This window comes from Ptychodera flava, chromosome 22 (genome assembly GCF_041260155.1).
Source record: "Ptychodera flava strain L36383 chromosome 22, AS_Pfla_20210202, whole genome shotgun sequence".
Classification (NCBI taxonomy): Eukaryota; Metazoa; Hemichordata; class Enteropneusta; family Ptychoderidae; genus Ptychodera; species Ptychodera flava.
Genome location: NC_091949.1, coordinates 33,345,096 through 33,364,510, shown reverse-complemented (window position 1 = coordinate 33,364,510; position 19,415 = coordinate 33,345,096). Strand labels below are relative to the sequence as shown.

At 36.4% G+C, this 19,415-nt stretch overlaps 1 protein-coding gene across 1 annotated transcript; it reads left to right on the top strand.

Moving 5' to 3' along the window:
* The first annotated feature begins 318 nt into the window (after positions 1-318).
* On the top strand, positions 319-19,329 carry LOC139123237 (group XIIA secretory phospholipase A2-like). The gene is made up of 4 exons (XM_070689364.1): positions 319-596; positions 5,272-5,339; positions 15,932-16,103; positions 17,680-19,329. Exons 1-4 carry the CDS (start codon positions 407-409, stop codon positions 17,796-17,798), a joined length of 549 nt encoding a protein of 182 aa, XP_070545465.1. The 5' UTR covers positions 319-406; the 3' UTR covers positions 17,799-19,329.
* The last annotated feature ends 86 nt before the right edge of the window (positions 19,330-19,415 follow it).

Here is a 19,415-nt window from a genome sequence, read left to right as displayed (position 1 = left end):
TTTGCAAGCCAAATTTTGCTACATAATGAGCAATACAGATAGCATGATATACCTCACAACATTTATCCAAGAAACAGATATTTTTTAAGATTACCCCACATTTCATATTCTACATAAAGTTATATCTTATATTTATACATATATATATATATATTATTATTTTTTGATAAGTATCCTCTTCTTATTTTTGTTGTATTAGTTCTTGACTATGTTCACCTTTGAGGGAATAACGTCAATAAAGTTATTATTATTACATTGGTGCTTGACGATCGCCCTCTGCAGTTCACCTGAAAAAGCCAGCAAGATTTGGCCAATCACAAACAAACAAGTTTCATCACTGCTTACTTCCGGGTTGTCTATCCATGTGTGCTCGGAATCCGAGGCTCGGAAACAATACTTTTTAATCATGAAGTTCCTACTTGACGTTCTCTTGACACTCTTCGGTGTTTCTTCGGTAATAGGTACCGTGCACGGATTCGGATCCGATTCTTTTAAGCAAGCCGCTGGTGGTTTGATGGAGGGTCTCAACAAGCTAGAAGGCTTATTGGATGCGTTCGAGAGTGTCACGACGAAGTGTGTTTACAAATGTCCAAACGGTAAGATAACTAGTTCTCTGAGAATGAGACGACGCACTATTTCCAAATTAATGAATCATCATTTCTCTGCTTATGCTGCAAGGCTTGCAGTTTTCTTTTGCATTTGTGTTTAGGAATATACAAATCGACACGAGCACTCATGCTTGCTTCGGAAGGTGCAGAACCAGCAACAACAATATTTGCACCCCATTCGCAGGTGTTGTTTTGTGTTTCTGTTAAATTCTGACCAGCAGGAAACAGTGTGCACTCCTTGGTGCTACTATTTGCAGACTGAACTATAATTATTTCAACGATTTTCGTATTTCTTTTGACATGAAAGGTGAATAATACGTAGTTATGTTGTCGTGTGTTTTGGTGCAGAAATGGTTTCCCAAGAAAATATTGTCAGGCACAGTGCTCGTGAGCATCCACACTAAGGGACTGGTCAGTTTCTTTGGCCTGGGGGGCCGGTGGATTCATGGAGGGGGAGTCACCCTGATTTTGACTTTGGTGATAGGGGGGGTCACCATGTTTTTGAAATGCCCAATAGGGGGGGGTCAGTGTGTTTTTGAATTTCGACACAGGCTCAACATTGCCTAAAATGCATCGTGTCAGCCACAAATTTCATCCAGTTGCATTTTTCGGCGCGCCCTTCGGGCGCATAACTTTAATAATCAGACATATTTTTCAGCACGCCCAACTTGAACATATCACTAGCATACATATATCAGAGATATATGTGTGTACAATATTTTTTAGCATGCTCTTCGAGCGCATTCTGTGTTCGCGCTGCCCATTCGCCACGTTCGCAAATGCGAATTGAAATCAGCAGTGGCGAAGAAAAATCGATCCTAATTCGCCACAGTGGCGAATGTGATTTTTGTTGAAAAAATTCCGCAAAATAAGCAAAAACTTGGGTTTTTTCAGTCTTTTGTTGATCTGCGCTTCTCTTTCGGGGATTCGCGAAAAAACTATATCTACTTCCGTATTGTTCTCTCCGACGTACGTAATTGCAATCGAGCCAAGTCTCGCGAGAGATTTGACATCAATTTGTGTAGTGTACAGCATGCACATAAATGACTATCGCGAGAATTGAAAATGCAGGCAGACGCAATCGAGCCCTAGTCTCGCGATAAATTTGACGTCATTTTGTCTAGTGTACAGCAAGCAAAGCGAACACTCGCGAGAATTGAAACTTTTGCTATAGCAGACACACGCATTCCAATCATTGTCACAAAGTTCGGTGTTGAAATTTATTTGCATCGTGGTCTATACGTTCCGTGTTGCGCATTTTAATCGAGGTCTTATTTTAATGGTGGTCAATTTGCATCGCGGTCCTCATGGTCCCCTATTGATGTTCATTAAAATCGCCATCCCAGCGCGACGCATTCCGTGTTGTTGTCGATTTGCATCGCGGTCTCGACGTTCCGTGTTGTTGTTCATTAGAGAGGTTATAATCTAATTACGTGTACGTCTGAAGGCACACAGTGGCGTACACGCGTCTATTTTTTACATCCATGGCGTATCCATGCTCAGTTGTGATTTTTTTGGTTGATTTTGCCGTATTGTTTTTTCAGAAACATACGAAATTCGTCTAAGTTTTAAGACATAATTAATTTCTCTACGCGAGGACTATTCAAGCTCGTTGTATCCTCGCATTAAATTTACCGATTTTCTGTAATACATTTATTTATGTGGTTTTTACGGAAATTTTTGTGACAGCTTCAGGTAAAAAGTTGAATTGGACATTTCATTTATGTCAGGAAATCATAGCACGTAGGTCTTGTGCGGTTGATCTCTACGGAATTTTCTGATATCAAAGATGTTTGCTAGTTTACAATGATACTCATACTCAATTCCCGCAAATCACCAAGAAAATCTAAAAATTACTACACGTAATTAAGACTACATGTGGAAGTGTCGTTTGATGACGTTCCGAACGTCTGTGCCACATTTACGCGACGTCTTGTATGACGTGACAAAGACGCTACGTGTACTGATGGAACGTAATTACGTGTAACCAAACTTCTATTTTAATCAGGTGCCGCCAACAAAGCTGTTCGTGCAAAAAGGTGTTCGTGCGAAGTTTTTCAGCGGGCGGGCAAATTTCAAAACTAATCAGCGGGCGGGGAGAAAATATCGATATTTACTGTGGGCGGGGAAGAAATTTCATTACTTTCAGCGGGCGGGGAGAAATTTTTGACAGTGGGGCGCCGGAAAAATACGTGGAGGGAGGGGAAAGCGGCGTGCTTAATAGAACTTGAGGAGAAATTAAGCGCCTATTAACTTAGAGGGGAGCAATGTTCCAAGGTATACTGGTAACTGCTCGCATGGTTTTGCGTTGATCTGGGTTGCCTAGTGGGCATCTAGTTGGCAATGGAGAATTTCAGTAGTGGGGAGAGGGCAGCGGGGAGCTTGAATTGTTGTGGGAGTGGGGAGCGGGCAGACTGTAGATACCGGAGGGCAGTGGGCATCAAAATTCAGTGGGAGGGCACATTTTCAGTGTATACCAGTGGGAGGGCAGTTACGAACAGCTCTCACTTTCCCCTCCAAATTTTAGGTCAGGGTCAAAAATAAGAAAAATCGGTATATCAGCCTTCAAAACATGTTTTGTGATGATTTTGAGAAATTCATGAAATTTACCAGTTGGCGGCACCTGTTTAATCGCAGTCCGAACGTTCAGTGTTGCTGTCATGCTGTTAATTTGCATCGCGGTGCCAACCTTCCGTGTTGCAGTTCATTTTAATCGTGGTCTCAACGTTGCGTGCTGCTGTCGATTTGCATCGGGGTCTAGCCCTGCGTACGATGCTGTGTGTTCCGCTACAGCTAATCGCCCCGCTCACTCGCTTTGTGGTGAGCGGGGCGATTAGCTGTAGCGGAACACACAGCATCGTACGCAGGGCTACATCGGGGTCCAGAATCAAGCAATTTCCAGTGTTAAAATGAAGACAATGGATACAAGGTTGATGTGTTGATAGTTTATTCTTGTGCATGCAACTGCATTGGAGATTATAGCATTATAGAAAGCTTTGTTTTCGTAAAAATGTGTGGCTAATAAAATTTGTCTGTGGCTAATAAAATTTGAAACTATTCGCCACAATGGCTAACAGCTTTCCAAACCCAGCGCTAACACAGGCATTACTTTAATACATCAGACATTTTTCAGCACACCCTTCCTGTGCATTACTTTAATTATACAAGACAAATATATAAGAGATATCAGGATGTCATATTTTTCTCCGCGCCCTTCGGGCGCCATACTTTAATAAATCAGAGATATATGTCAGAGATATCTTGATGTTTGCTAAGTGAAAGTGTACTATTATGAAATCTGCATTTCATATGAAAAGCATGACAAATTCCTGATACTTTTCTGTTCTCTCTATGAGAATTCAGTATGAGAAAGCAACATGCACAAATATCAATGTTACAAGAAAAGGTCATCTCAGACTCTGCACACATCAGATTTGGATAAAATGCCTCTCTATGGTTCCTCAGGAGATTTAATTGGATGGCTGGCAATTTTAAGTCTTAACACCCATCAAAGTTTTTGATTTACTGCTTTTTCCTGTTTGATATTAATGATTGACATCCATTTCTGTACAACAGTTCAGGACATCTGGTTAAGCATAGAAAGTGTGAAATACATTCACAGCTCATTCAAAATGTACTGTATTCAAACTTTAAGATTGACACTTTGAAATTCCTATCTTACAACTGACATGCCAACAATTTCATTAAAACACAGAATGACTGTTGAAATATAAAAGTATGTAAAATAAATTATATATATATATATATATATATATATATAATATATATATATATATATATATATATATATATATATATATATATATATATATATATATATATTAAGTATATATATTAATATATAATATTAAGTATATTATTATAACCCCCGGTATATTTATATACCCCGGTAATATACTAATATATATATATATATATATATATATATATATATATATATATATATATATATATATATATATATATATATATATATATATATATATATATATATATATATATATATATATATATATATATATATTATATATATATAATCTATATATCTATCTATCTATTATATATATATATATATATATATATATATATATATATATATATATATATATATATATTACAGTATTATATTATTACATATTACAGTTGTCGCGTGCAGGGGGGGTCACCCTGTTTCAAATTTGGAATAGGGGGGGTCAGCCACTTTTGACGTCAGCAAAAAATAATCCCCCCCCCCCCCCCCAGGCTGAAGAAACTGACCAGTCCCTAAGCCCGTGAATGGATGCTAATTCACAAAGCCTGCATTATCAGAGAACTGCAGCTAGCCGATCGACTGTACTCTCCGTGTTTACGAATTCATTAAAATGTCGGGTTGAAGCTAGCTGTTGGTCTGTAGCTGTGGTATTTTCAGAAGGGATTCCTGCGGGAATTTTACGGGCTGATTTCGACATATGACTTTTAACCCCCTCCACCACACCACAGCTATGGACCCACAGCTGGGTAGAAGCGAGATGCTTCTAAATATCTGAATGCTTGTGGAACAAGTTTTGACGTCATTTGAACCCCTGGGCTCTTCATCATTTAAAATATTATTTTGTTCAATTTTTTCAAATGAACATGCACATTTTTTTTCCTATTTCATCAGGTGCTAAACCAAAACCAAATCCGCATCATGTTCCAAGCTATAACGGTTGTGGTACAATGGGACTTGAAGTAAGTGTGAAACTTGCGATCCAACTTTCATTGACTTCTTAGTCTCTGAAGTCAGGACGACTGAAATGTTCTCAGTGTCTATGAACCAAGAAGTCATATGACAGTGATTGGAACACAAACATTTAATGTTTCTTCAGAATCACGCTATATATCCTTGCAATTTTCCCGGCTGGAAAAGACAAAAATTTAGTCACCAAACCAGAACTCCGCAAGCCAGACTCATGATTCACCAATGTGGCCTCATGGCAAAGTTTAATAGTTTGGCAGAGATGGCATTCCATTCTCAGCATGGAATGCTATCTTTGCCAGACTTCTGACAGAATTAATTTACTCCTGCGTCCAATTTTCTAATTTATATATTCCTGCTGTCAGTCATATGCGATATACAAATGCACACGCTGTAATTGTGTCATATTTGAACAAAGTTATCCTGTATGTGAACAATATTTGCCAGCTGCAGTATACCAGCCTTATCAGAAAATTTTACCAACCAAGAGGCAAATCTACTTGCCAAGCTCTACTTTTGCGACTCTCGAGAGTACGAAGCAGGAACGACTGCTTACAATATTCTGATCCGTGAATTGAATTTGTTGTTCTACCATAGACAGTGACTGTCCATAATCTACCACTGCTACTCAAAGGAATTTGGTCTCTGCTCTGTAAAGTGGCCATTCGTTGATTTTCACTCAGGTGCCACTCAAACATGTGCGCCCTCTCAGGACTATTTAGTGCAAGTGATATTCCACACAAGTAAACATTACTGACATGTCTCTTTTACCATATATGGTAATGTGCAAAGTCAAGGTGACTGAGAAACTTTAAACAAGCCACATAGAGGCCAATATAGTACCGCTGTATTATGTAGAGAATAACTATTTGTGACACATGTGCAAATGAAGAAGGTAGAAATCTTTGATAGCTCATTTTTGTGATCTGATAAAAAATGGCAAAAATAGCTGCAAAAACACACAATTGAAGATTTCATTATGCTTTGAACATATCACATTAAGAGCATCCCTGAGGACATGTCAATAAAAGCTATCAGATGAGTAGTTTTAGGAGAATCAAACTTTTTGACCAAAAATGGCAAAAATTACCAAAAAATACAAAATTGCAGATTTATTCAAAATTCAATACATCATATTACAATATTAACCCCTTTGAACGTGTATACCAAATATTGAAGCTATCAGACAAGCAGTGTTTGAGAAAGAAATCTTTTGACCAAAAATTACAAAACTTCCTCTCAAAATACAAAACTGCTGATTTCATCACTACTTCAATACATCATAAATAAGATAAGCCCAAGGAACCCGTGTGCCAGACAAGCAATTTTTGCAAAAATTGCCTCAAAAATACAAAATTGCAGCTTTCATCATAATTAAAATTGCAAAAATTCCTTCCAAAATATAAAACTGATGATTTCATCATGTTTCCAATAGATCACATTTTGCTCATCCGTATGAACCTGTATACCAAATATCAAAGCTGTCAGACAAGCGGTTTTGTGAAAAAAGTTTTTGACTAAAAATGACAAAAATTGCCTTAAAAATACAAATTTGCATGTATCTGTACAAATTGAACAAAGCTGAAATAGGTCATCCCGAGAGACCTATATACCAAATATCAAAGCTATCTGACAAATAGTTTTGAGTTTTAAAGATTTTTTGACCAAAAATGACAGAAATTGCCTTTCAAATATAAATATGCAAATCTATTACGAATTGATCAAATTTAACTGAGATCACCTTAAGTGAAATGCATATCAAATTCCAACGCAAATTGGACGTGGTTTCAGAGAAGACAATTTTTAACCAAAACAGCAAAAAATGCCCCCAAAAATACAAATGTGCAAATTTTACAATTTGAATAAACTAAGTGAGGTCACCCCAAGCGAACTGCATATCAAAGCAGTTGGACTTGTGGTTTCCAGAGGAGAAGGCAATTGTTGACTGACAACAGACGGATGGCATATGGACGACGACAGCAAAGACAGATGATAACGGAAAGTCAGCCTGTTTCATAAGGTCTGCGTCACTGACGGCAGAGCTAAAAAGTCAGAAGCACATGCAAAAACATGAGCACAGTGAAGGGCCCAGTGATGGGAAGTAAAAATCAGTTTTCACGGAGGATAACATGGTTTTTAGATCAGTATGACCAATATAAGCATTGTAAACTAGCTGGAAAAAAATATTGTGCTTTATTTTACAATGAATGGACAATGCAACATTGTCTTTTTTTGTGCATATCAACAGAATAAATTGCCAAAAATTAAAAGAATAGGAATCAATCACAAGTTTTGGAAATTAATTTTTTATGTATGTATCAAAGCATTAATCTAAAATATTATTTAACATACAACACCCTAATGGATGATCAAAATACATCAAGACAAAGCAGGCAACCAAATATTATTTGATTATCATATATCAAAGAGATTATAGAAATTAAATGAGGTAAGCAAGAATGTACCGTGAATTATGCAACAGGTAGAATTTTACAATCAAACAAGAAATAACATGTTTTCCCATTTTTAAGCTGCAATAATGACACTTAATTGACTTATTTTGCAAAACTGGGCACTTTTGTGCAGCTGTAAAGTTTGATGGTAAATAATCTGTGAATTTGACAAGGGCTGGCATTAAAGGTATGCTGTCACCTATTCCAAATTTGCCACATTTACCATTGAAAGAGAAAATCTAACCAATCACAGATTTTAAGCGGGTGGCCGCTTTTTAAAAACAACGCCCTCACATGGGCATTTTGAATACCAAGGAATGCCCCTTTGACTATTTATGGGCATATTTAGATTACAGGTGACTGTATACCTTTAAATCGTGACTCTTGTTTTGGAAATGCAGATTTACCAATTAAGAATGGTTACTTTAGTGAAAAGTGCCTTGAATAAATCCATTGCTTGTTAAAGCTGTAAGACGTGGCACCATTTAACAGGAGAATATAACAAAAACTCAAAAATTTGTCCTCTGATAGTAAAATACAAAACAAGATTAAACTTTCTCATACCAACCCTACAGTTTAATTCATTTGCATGGACGTATTTGGCAACTGTCATATTTTGGCCTTTCACAAAAATGCATTTGAATCACTGAGGGATTATCACAAATGTATTAGCCAAAATGAAAAGTTGTAATATAAAAATATTTCATAAACTTGTTGTTCAAATAGTGCTTAATATATAAAAGAACATATTCATACAACGAAAAATATTCCACACCAATGGACATTGAGAACTTACTTCTCCCTTTCAATATTTTCAGTTTTTTCTCATGAAAAATACAAAACAGCAATATGTTCCTTATTATTCTTGTATATTAAGATGTGAAAAATACAAATACAGGTATAACTGAAGAAAAGTAGAAAATTTTGCATGTTGATCTCCTGTATGGATTACAATGCCAGGTTCAGAACGTCGTCCTCAAATGACATGTTTCAAAAGGTGTTTTTATACACAGAAGACAAAACTCAACCAAATCCATATTAGACAGTTGATTTTTAATGTTACACTTTCGTAGTGTCATCTTTAGACATTCCCACTACACTTTGGGTTCTATTGTGGTGAAGGACAGTATTTGTTAATATGAGTACCTGGATTTTAAAATATGTTAATATATTCAAGAGAAACTTAAAATTGTATTTATTCAATGAACCAGGAAGTTGAACTTAAGAAAGCACCACAATTAGTTTATTAAATCTTGACTTTGTGCAAGACTCTTTAAGAAATCTAGAAATCCTATTGCTACGGGTAACCAAGTATCACAAGTCCCTGACCCTCCTCCCCCTAGCACACACATAACGCAAGGCAAATAATGCAAGGTTTTGCTGAACTTTTCATGGTTGACATCATTACACACTAGTAAATTCAAATTTCTCCAAATTCCACTCTAGTGAAAATACAATGATTCAAAATATATAACTGGTATGTTACAATACCTCACAGACACTACTGTAGGCCATAACCACACAGGTATAGAATAGAAAATTTTACTATCGGCACTTAATTGACAAACAACATGCTTACCAAATTTCTTGAGAACACACAAAAAAAATCAGTGTTTTCAAACATTTCAACGAGACTCATTACACTTTGTGTAAGCGGTCAACTTTCCCAGGAACTTTAATTGCATCTTCTAACTTGGCCCAAAATAACTGCCTAGCAGTTGCATTGTTTCCCTGGGGCCATTCTATGAAAGTCTTTTTAGCAAAGAGCTTTCTCAGCCTTCTTGGCAAATCTTTCTCTGGGATTGGTTCTAGTAAAACAAGAACAATTACATCCCTACCTTCATCAAACAATCGATGCAGAGCCATCTCCATCTCAAAGTAACACCACTCACTTTTCACAAAGTTTGGTGTCAACAAGAGAATGGTCTTCCTGCTGTCCTGGATGCAGTCAATGATATTATCAATGATGGATTTCCCCGGTATGAAATGTTTGAAGTCAACACATATTCTAAACTTTGCCTCAAGATGGTGAAGTAACTCATCAGTAACAAAATCTTCATCTTTGCTATTGTACGACACAAATGCATCAAACTTCTTCTGCTTTTCTTCCAAGTCTACAATTTCACGATAACCCCTGACCTTCAACTTGACCAGAAAGCAGGCATACTTTATGTACCAGCGATTGTACAGACACAGGGCAGAGACGACTGCCAGAACCACGGCAACACAAGATAAGCTTACGCTTATGTATGTGATCAAATTTGAATCACAGCTCAATAACCATGGATTGAAGTTTTTGACATACGAGACTTTGCCGTCAGAGCTTGATGAACAACGGTAATCACTAAATCCTTCAAGATCCACCACTTTGTCACTGTCTGCCCACTTTCTAAACCAGCTGAGCTGACAGTCACAGCTGAAGGGTAGTCGCTGCAAATCAACGAAACGTAGAGATGGCAGAAATTTTCCTCCAAGGAAGGATTCTGGAATGGAAACAATTTCATTTCTGGCCAACAGCAAAGTAGTCAGATTCGGTAAATACCATGAACTTCCATTAATAGTGACTATCTTATTGCTTCTCATATCAAGGTATCTCAGATGTGTGAGATTACTGAACTGGGACATATCAAGGTGGGTCAACTCATTTCCTTGCAGGTGAAGCGCTTCAGCTTTTGGAATGCTTTCAAAGACAGTGGATGACAAGTAAGAGATGCGTGTGAGAGAAAGATATAGCTTCCTTAGATTGGGAAACTTCAAACCCATTTCTGACCACCCAGAATTGAGTGAGTTGTCCCAAAAATCTACCCATTTAGTTACTTTATAGTTTATGAGGACCAGAGTCCTGATGGAAAATGCCCCTTTTAGTACCTTGAGGTTAAACTTACAGCCAGAAAGATCCAAGTATTCAAGATTAGGAAGTTTAGCAAATGTGTAATTATCATAATAACCACTTGATGGATTTACTTGATTGTCAGAAAGATCTAGGAACTTCAGTGATTGCTGTTTCAGTAAACAAGAAAAGCTAAATTTAAACAACTTGTTACCTTTAAGTTTTAATGTTTGTAAATTAGGTACATGGCAAAGGCTGATTGTCAAGAGTTCATCATCTCGTCTAAGGCCCATGTTGTTCATAACTAATTCTCTCAGGGTGGAAATATTGAAAACCGATCGAAACATTGAATCCGGATCACACACCATATAGTAGTTGTGTGAAATGTCAAGCACCTTCAAATGATAATCACTGCGAGAAAACACACGCAAGGAAGCAAGAGCTGTCGAATCAAGACGATTGTGGGATAAGTCCAAAACCCATAGTTGTTTCAAACCTAAAAAAGTATCTTTGTTAATTAAATACAATGCATTGAAACTAAGATTAAGGATTTGCAATTCTTGAAGATGACTGAAAGCAGTGGGGCTGATTGACTTCAGCTTGTTATTTGATAGATTCAGCAATGTTATCGTGTTTGGCAAAGTCTTGGTAATATTCTGTTCATGTGCCACACATTGTGACATGGGTGAAAATCCCGAATACCCAAGTAACTTCAATGAAGAGGAGAACAAATGGATTTCTTTTTTATTGTCAGGAGTCTCTTCCACAGGAAACTTTTCAATCATCAGTAAACGGGTATTCAAATATTGAAATGCATCCGGAGCAAGATAACTTTCAGTTTCCCTTACATATTCAAACACACTGGTTGTGTACATGGCGAGGACAACAGCCTTAGTCAATGAAAGCCGACTGACTGATTCCTTGAACTTGATTGTTGAGAAATTGCCACCTACGTGCAAGACCTGAAGACTGATCAGATTTGAAAGTGCATCTGAAGGTATGACACGTAGCCTGGTTGGAGACAGATACAAAGTTGTCAATTTTGTTAGCTTTCTAAAAGAACGTGGATATAGATGGGTAATGTATGTAAATGAGAGATCCAGTATTTCCAACTTCTCCAGCAGATCAAAGGCATCCATGGCAATATATTCAATTGGGTTCCTCGGAAGCATAAGAGTACGCAGATTTTGCACATGTTGAAACAATTGTCGAAATACACTCTTGATGCCCATAATCTTCAGCGATAGGAAAGTCAGTTTCTTCAAACCATGGAAAACATCTGCTGTGACTTTTGGATATGGGTAGTTGTAGTTCGGAAATGCTTTCACAGCGTGATCTGAGCATCCTAGAGTCAGACTATGTAGATTAGACAGACTGGAGAAAGGCTTGCTTCCAATCTCTCTCAATGGATTGTAAAGAATCTTCAGTGTCTTGAGCTGTTTTAGTTCTGAGAAGCTTTCAGGAGTGATGACACGGATTTGATTAAAACGTAGTTGTAGCTCTGTTAGGTTCTCAGGAAGATTCCTTGGAACAGTGTCATCCATGCTGTTTGATATTGTTATTATGCTCTGTCTGTACACTTTCCATGGTGTGATGAAAGGTGCATAACTAGTGCTTCCAGATACGCCTGTACCAGTAAACACACAAATCAAGACAAGACCACAGAGGACTGCACACGATTGCTTTTCCATTATGAATATTACACAGTGCAGAGTTGTGAGGTTTCTTATACATGAGTTTAGTGACGTACTTTTGCATTACAGACTTCCTTACTTGGACAGTACAACATAACCTCGCACTGAAACCAGGAAGTGCGTCACAAACAATCTTATGACAAACATTTCCAAATCAGTTCCTGAAAGTAGTGAAATGTTGTGACTCATCCTGATAAAAATTTTGGTCCAAGATTTTCTTTCACTTTCTCTTTTCATGCCATTTTCGCAACATAATAGGAAAGGTGATAGACCCCAGGTTATAATGTTATAATCCTTGTCTTAATATAGTATGCGCTTTGAAAGAATATAAATCATGGGGGGGGGGTGACACTGTACAAATTTTGATACTAGAGAAACAATTAAGTCATTGTCAATGACATAGTCCCCGCTTGTAATGGGTAATTAGTCAGTGGAAGTAATTAGATAGAATTGAAGTCAATATGATCAACATGAAAAACAAAATGAGGGTACCAAAGACCTATCTACCGGTATGACTGATGCACATACTAGATTGTACTGTAAACAATCAGCCAGTAGTATGAATGTGGTCGTATACTTGTTCTTGAAATGTCAAAATTCAATTAATCTGCCAGAAACTGGTCCAGGCATGTCAGAGTAATGGTTTGTGAGGGAAAAAATCACCACCTCCAAAAATGCTCCAATGTTAACTACAGAGGAGACGTCTATAAATAGCTATTGATACTGCCAAGTGCCTTTCTTGACCATTAATTCTTTGTATGATAAACATTTGCAGCAATTGTCATCAGCTTTAGTGCAGTCATTCAGGATATAGATCACTAGTAACAAATATTCTTTCCTTATTTAGAGACACAACATTGCCATAGAAACCAGTGGGGTTAGTCCAATGGGGTAATGTACAGCCAATCTGGACTGCCACCCTAATTATGAAAGGTCAATTAATAAGTCAATTAGTAATTAATCGACAGGACGTTGTTAAATGTCATTGCATTCTATTAAAACACTCAGATAAAAATCTGTACCAAGTTTCATTAAATTCATTGCAGTATTTCTAAATTTATCACTCTACCGTAATTATGAAAGCTTATTGATATGCAAACTAGCAACTAGCTGACATGATACTTCTACATGTCCTTACATGCTATTACAGCACTGAGAGTTCAACATCTGTACCATGTTTCAGCATTTCTGGACATATCACACTAATTAGGAATGTTCATTAAATATGCAAATAAGCACTTAATTGACCTGATACTACTAAGTTTGCATGCTATTGCAGCACTGTGAAATCAACATCTGTACCAATTTTCATCAAATCTGATGCAGTATTTCTAGACTTTTATGCAAATTTCACTACAATTTGAAAAATCTGACTGAAGTCACCCTGCGTGAACTTCATGTCAAATTTTAAAGTAATCGGACATACACTTTCAGAGAAGAAGATATTTACCAATAACAGCAATTAAATACCCTAAAAATACAAGTATGCAAATTTAATCATGATTTGAACAAACTTAAAGTGAGGTCACCAAAAGTGTACTACATATCAAATTTCAAAGCAACCTTACTTGCGGTTTCAGAGGAGAAGGCAATTGTTGATGGATGTGGGATGGATGCCAGACTGACGATGATAGATAATCAGTCTATTTGATAAGCTCTGCGTGGTTGACAGCAAAGCTAATGACATGGTGAAATATATTTAACATCGCGACATTCATTGATGCATAGACTTATGGTGTTGCTCTCTCAATTAAGCCTACTTGATGTTCAAGTGTTATTTAGCTCACATTAATTTGGTTATACCAATGTGAGATTATCATATAAGCTGAAGTCAGTGGCGTCTGTATGTATGTGTGTATGTATGTATGTATGTATGTATGTACATACGTACGTAGTATGTCCGTCAACTTTAAAAACTCACAAACCACTGCTCTTTTTGGCGCGGTATTTGGTTTGTGGATTCATCCTGGGCTGTAGATGGGATTTTGTTCAAATGAAGTTTGCAGTGCCCAAATTATGCAAATGAGCTTAAAAAATGTGAAAATGGTCAAAAATCAATAACTCAAGAACCACTTGTTTGATTGCTTTGAAAATTAGTATACAGTTTTTATGTATATCGTGAGGATATCTTGAATTTGTATTTTTGCTGAATTTTTTGGTTATTTTCCTCATTTTAAGTAAAAATTTTTCTCTCAAACCGCCTGCCCAGTTTCTTTCAAATTTGGGTTTGATGTTTGCAAGGGTGTTACCCTTCTTATTTGTTGAAATTATGACAAAATTGGAAAAATTACTGTTTTGGAACAATTTTTGTCATTTTTGGTCAAAAAATCATAAAAGATATTTTCTTTTTAAAGCCCCTGGACAGACAGCTTTTATATTTGATGTACAGATGTCAAGGGATGACAATAGTTGGATGTGTGGAAGTTGTCCTGAAATATACAAATTTGTATTTTTAAGACAATTTTGTCATTTTTGGTGAAGAAAACTTGTTCTCAAAATTACTTGTCTGATAGCTTTGTACTTTGGTACAAAAGTCCTGAGGGATGTTACTAGATAAATTTTCTGCTCAAAGTGTTAGGAAGCCCCCAGAGTTTTATATTTTAGGTAATTTTCTCAGTTTGTGACCTTAAATGACCTACACCAACCCAAGATATGTTGTGAGACAGTTTCGAAGGCTGTGAACATAATTTTGTCATATTTGGTATCGATTTGTTGTAAAATTTGATCCAGAAAACAAAGCTGAGGTAAATTTATTCATTGCGGATCAACTTTTGCAACATTTCCATGCAAGACACACAAGAACTGATGAGAAATTTGGATCCAGGTTAATTCCAGATGTCGTAATCACCCCCCCCCTCACCCCACCCCCACCCCACCCCCCGGTGGAAGGCATTTCACTATCTGTAATTTTGAGTGCTGTTTACATTTGAATGATAGCACTCCTAGCATTAATTAAAAAATTATCAAGGTTGTAAACATATTTCCTGCCATATTTTCTGACCTTATGTAAATACATGTATGATCAACAAAGGGATGGAACATTTGATATTCAGGAGGGGGTAGAGTCTGGAAGATTGATGAGGTAGCATTACTTTTTACCAGATCCCTTGTACATTTTTTCCCTCTTTATTTTTTCCCCACTCTTCCAACCTTTTCTTTTTGTAAAGCTTCTCTTGCTAATTTTTTTGTTGACATTTGCTTATGTGTGTAGGATCTGCTTGTCCCATTGCTATAGAAGTTGATATGTATGTTCCTAAAGATGACCTCCAGTACCTAAAGTTGCAGACCTTATTTGTTTTTGTCATTCTTAGTTTTCTTGTTTAAATATTTCTTGAATGGACCAATTCAAACCAAATATGAGCACACTGTCCTTGACGGTATTTTTGTCGTTATAGTTTTCGACCGTCACTATATTTGCATCACTCTCATCCATTTTGTCTGGCTGTCATGAACAAAATTATTTGAAAGCTCTTCCTGAACAGTCATTAGAATTGAAAGAAATGCAAAAATTAATTACTGGGCATATGCTTAACATGCATAAGAAATTGGCTAGATGAATGTGTACCTGGCTAAATCCAAATAATTTTCTGTTATTTGATTGTTTTCAGCTTGTTACAGAAGGCCTTCCTGAAATGACGAAATGCTGCAATAAACATGATATTTGCTATGACACATGTGGTGTTGACAGAATCAAGTGTGATGAAGATTTCAATAAATGCTTGCATAAGATGTGCAAAAAGTACAAAAGTGAGAGAAACATGACAAAAAGACAAATGGAAGGTGAGTCTTGCAGAGGACTGTAGAATTCCTGATGGCAATATTTATGATTTCATTATCCCTCGTAAAGGTGTGAATTATGTTTTTAATCAACATCCTGAAGTACATGTATGTCTGATCCAGGCAGACAATTCTGTTTGAGGATGCAGTGTGTGCAAAAATGTTAAATATTTGGATTGATTCATTTGAAAACAAACATTCTGTATCAAATGACTTACCTAAGTGATATCTTGCAATGTTGCAAGATTGTTAAATTACATCACGTCTTCATATGAGTGCGACTACTAAACTAAGTCAGAGAGTACGTAGTGGCACTTTGAACAGAAGCTGAACAGCAAACAAAATTTTCAACGGCTTTGTTGCATCAACCACATTTTCTTGGTTGAATTCCAACAGTATGTGGAAATGCCATGTATTCAGACTTGATTCTACTGCCAGAACATTTGTTACACTCACTATTGTTCTGAACAATTTTAATATTCAGGGGTCATGGGAAACTAAGGCATGCACATGACTGTCGCTGTTGGTTTTTTGGGGCGTGGGTGATATCGCTGTTTTAAGCATTGAGTGCTATTATTCAACTACCGGTATATGCCATGGTTATGCCATGAAAATTGTGTAAATGCTCAATCACAGTGAAAAGTTTTGTTCTAAAGTATTTTTATTCAAAAATTATCGACAGTTTACACTCCCAACGACCTATGTCAGCAAAATTCAAGTTTTAGTGCAGTTAAAAATCATACCTGTAATTTTGTCACCAGATTTTCACATTTCCAAACTTTCATTTATTTGCCATGCATATATACAAGGTGATACTTTGAACGAAAATACTAAAGATTTTGTCAAATGTCACATTTTGAGCCCCACCTTGTAAGTCTGCTTGTGTTGATCTTAAAGGTATACAGTTGTCAGAACTGCGCTCATACGACCAATGTAAACACTGTATCCAAGGTACGATGGTGATTGATGAAAGTTAAAACATGTCTGTCATAATCTACATTGTATAATTTAAATGTTGCAGCTATAATGATGAGGTGCATCTAGATATCGTGCACGAAATACATTGTTTGTAAACAAGAAATTCGTACAGGCGCAGTTCTGACGATGGTTTCCCTTGAAGGTAGTATACACCTTAAAAGTGAAAGATTTAAACCTTTGCTCCAACTTTCCTCAATGAAACTTTCAACCATTATCTCACCAATTCAAGAATAAAAATCAGAGGTCACCGTGCGAAGTTTATTGGAGAAATAATTTACCTAACATTTCCCGATAATTGAAATTCAAAATGGCTGCAATCCTTATGTTGACTTGATGGGCAGAAATAAAATTTTTGAAAAACTGAGATGATGAAAATTTTTCTTCCCAGCAACTTTCAAATGAGTCTCCAAAAGTGGTAGACCAGAAAATATTGAATAAATTTTAGAGTCTGGATATTCAACCTCGAAGCGCATGCTACCTTGATGTTGTTTTTCAACTTCTTCATGTGGTGACTTTTGATAAACAGATCATGAAAACAGATGACAAAGAATACTTTTTGAAATAACTTCAGTATTTTCTATCTCTGTTCTTTTTTTTCCAGGTTGTAAAACAACGGCAGAGTTGATGTCAGCAGGGACATTGGGCCTGGGATGTCAAGCGTTCCTTGATGCTCAGAAAGAAGCATGTAGTTGTGATCAGCACAGACGAGATGAATTTTGACAAAAACAGTAGCCCTTATTATAAAAGATGAGGCTGGTCTCCGTCCCTCTCTCTGTTCTTCCCTCCCATTGGTGTGCTAAAGTACATCATACTTCCCAAATGATAAACACTGACTACAAGAAAAGATGGAAAAAATCATATCATTCTCACATCCTTGTGCAGTAAATTTATCATATCAGCTTGTATTTACCTTTCTTGATAGCATTCTTAGGGGCTGTTGATCATAAAACCTGACACACTAGAAACATAATTCCTTAATTTGTGAGGGGAGGAGTTAGACCCCCTCTCCCATTCATTTTGCATGCATCAAAATCGTAATAAGGATTATGCTGTTACAAAAAATAAAATTAAAAATTTCAGACCTTTAAACCATCACAGATGAGGAGGAATAACAATACAGACTAGGACAAGTATTTGTGTGCGGTTTTAAACGTGTGGACTCAACTAAATGTGATTATACGGCTCTGATGCAGTACTAATTCCACATTCAAGAAAAAATGGGACACAAATTATGATAGCCTTAAACACAAAAAACATAATTTGAACTCTGTTAGAAGAATGTAGACTGCTTTGAAATTGTAAAATTGCAAACATAAAGTTTGCTTATTCATATTTGTTTGTAGATTTTGCACAATGTGTGTGTTAAAGGCAGGTTGGTATTCTCCATACATAATTAATGAGACCGCCTGAAACCAATTTTGCATTAAGGAATTTCGTTTTGAAGGGAGAGGGGAGATTAACACCAAAACTAAGGAATTACATTTCTTGTGTGAATCTTGTAGGATTAACAAGCGTTCAATTGTTCAGAAAGTGATCATGAAGTTTATAATATGGTAGATATAATGTTGTGGGTGTAAATTTGGGCTTGTCTTTGATAATTTCATGATTTGTTTATTTACAAATGCCAAATTCTTGCAATAAAAGATTTATTTGTCCTACCAACAAGCATACACTGAAATGTTCAAAAATTCTACAAAAGACTTTGTCCTATTTTCAAATTAACTTCCAGGACTGTGAAAGAGACTAATATTGGAGTCTCTCTCTCAACTCCAAGAATAACATGCAGAATCATGCATTTTGTGAATTTTAGAATTTCAAATATCAGTCATCTTCAGATCAATACCAGTCTTTAAAATTTGGTATGCTTGTTTCTGTTCCAACGTCAGTATTCTTTCAACTTGTGTTTTAGTGTGTGCATTTCTACATACTATGCATTTTAACATTTAAAGTAAAGATATCCTGTAAAATCATCAAAACCTTTTGCTTTCTCAGTAAATGGAGTCAAAAACGCTGTTCTTTGCCTAAGGATACATATTTTTGTACAACTTTCAATTTCTCAGAGTGCATTTCATTGAAATGCCATTTGTCAATTATAGAGCTTATTCAAATTGATAAATCTCCAGGAAAATCCGCAGCTTGATTTCAAAACGATGTTCAATATTACAGTAGAGGGCGCCCTCTACGTCAGGAGCATTGTATTTTAGCAACGTTTTTAACATGACTCAATAAAATTGTATTTATTTGCTGTAAAGTTTGTCTTGAAGTTGTCTGTTCATCTTTCATTATGAGAAGTTGCAATCTATTGAAGTCCCTTGTATTTCCTTTAAGGTAGTATGC

Bases quoted from the DNA above. Each gene is read 5' to 3' on its own strand.
- LOC139123237 (XM_070689364.1), top strand. From the start codon at position 407: ATGAAGTTCCTACTTGACGTTCTCTTGACACTCTTCGGTGTTTCTTCG. The intron at 5,340-15,931 runs GTAAGTGTGAAA...GATTGTTTTCAG, and splicing joins GTGGTACAATGGGACTTGAA to CTTGTTACAGAAGGCCTTCC. The intron at 16,104-17,679 runs GTGAGTCTTGCA...TTTTTTTTCCAG, and splicing joins GACAAAAAGACAAATGGAAG to GTTGTAAAACAACGGCAGAG.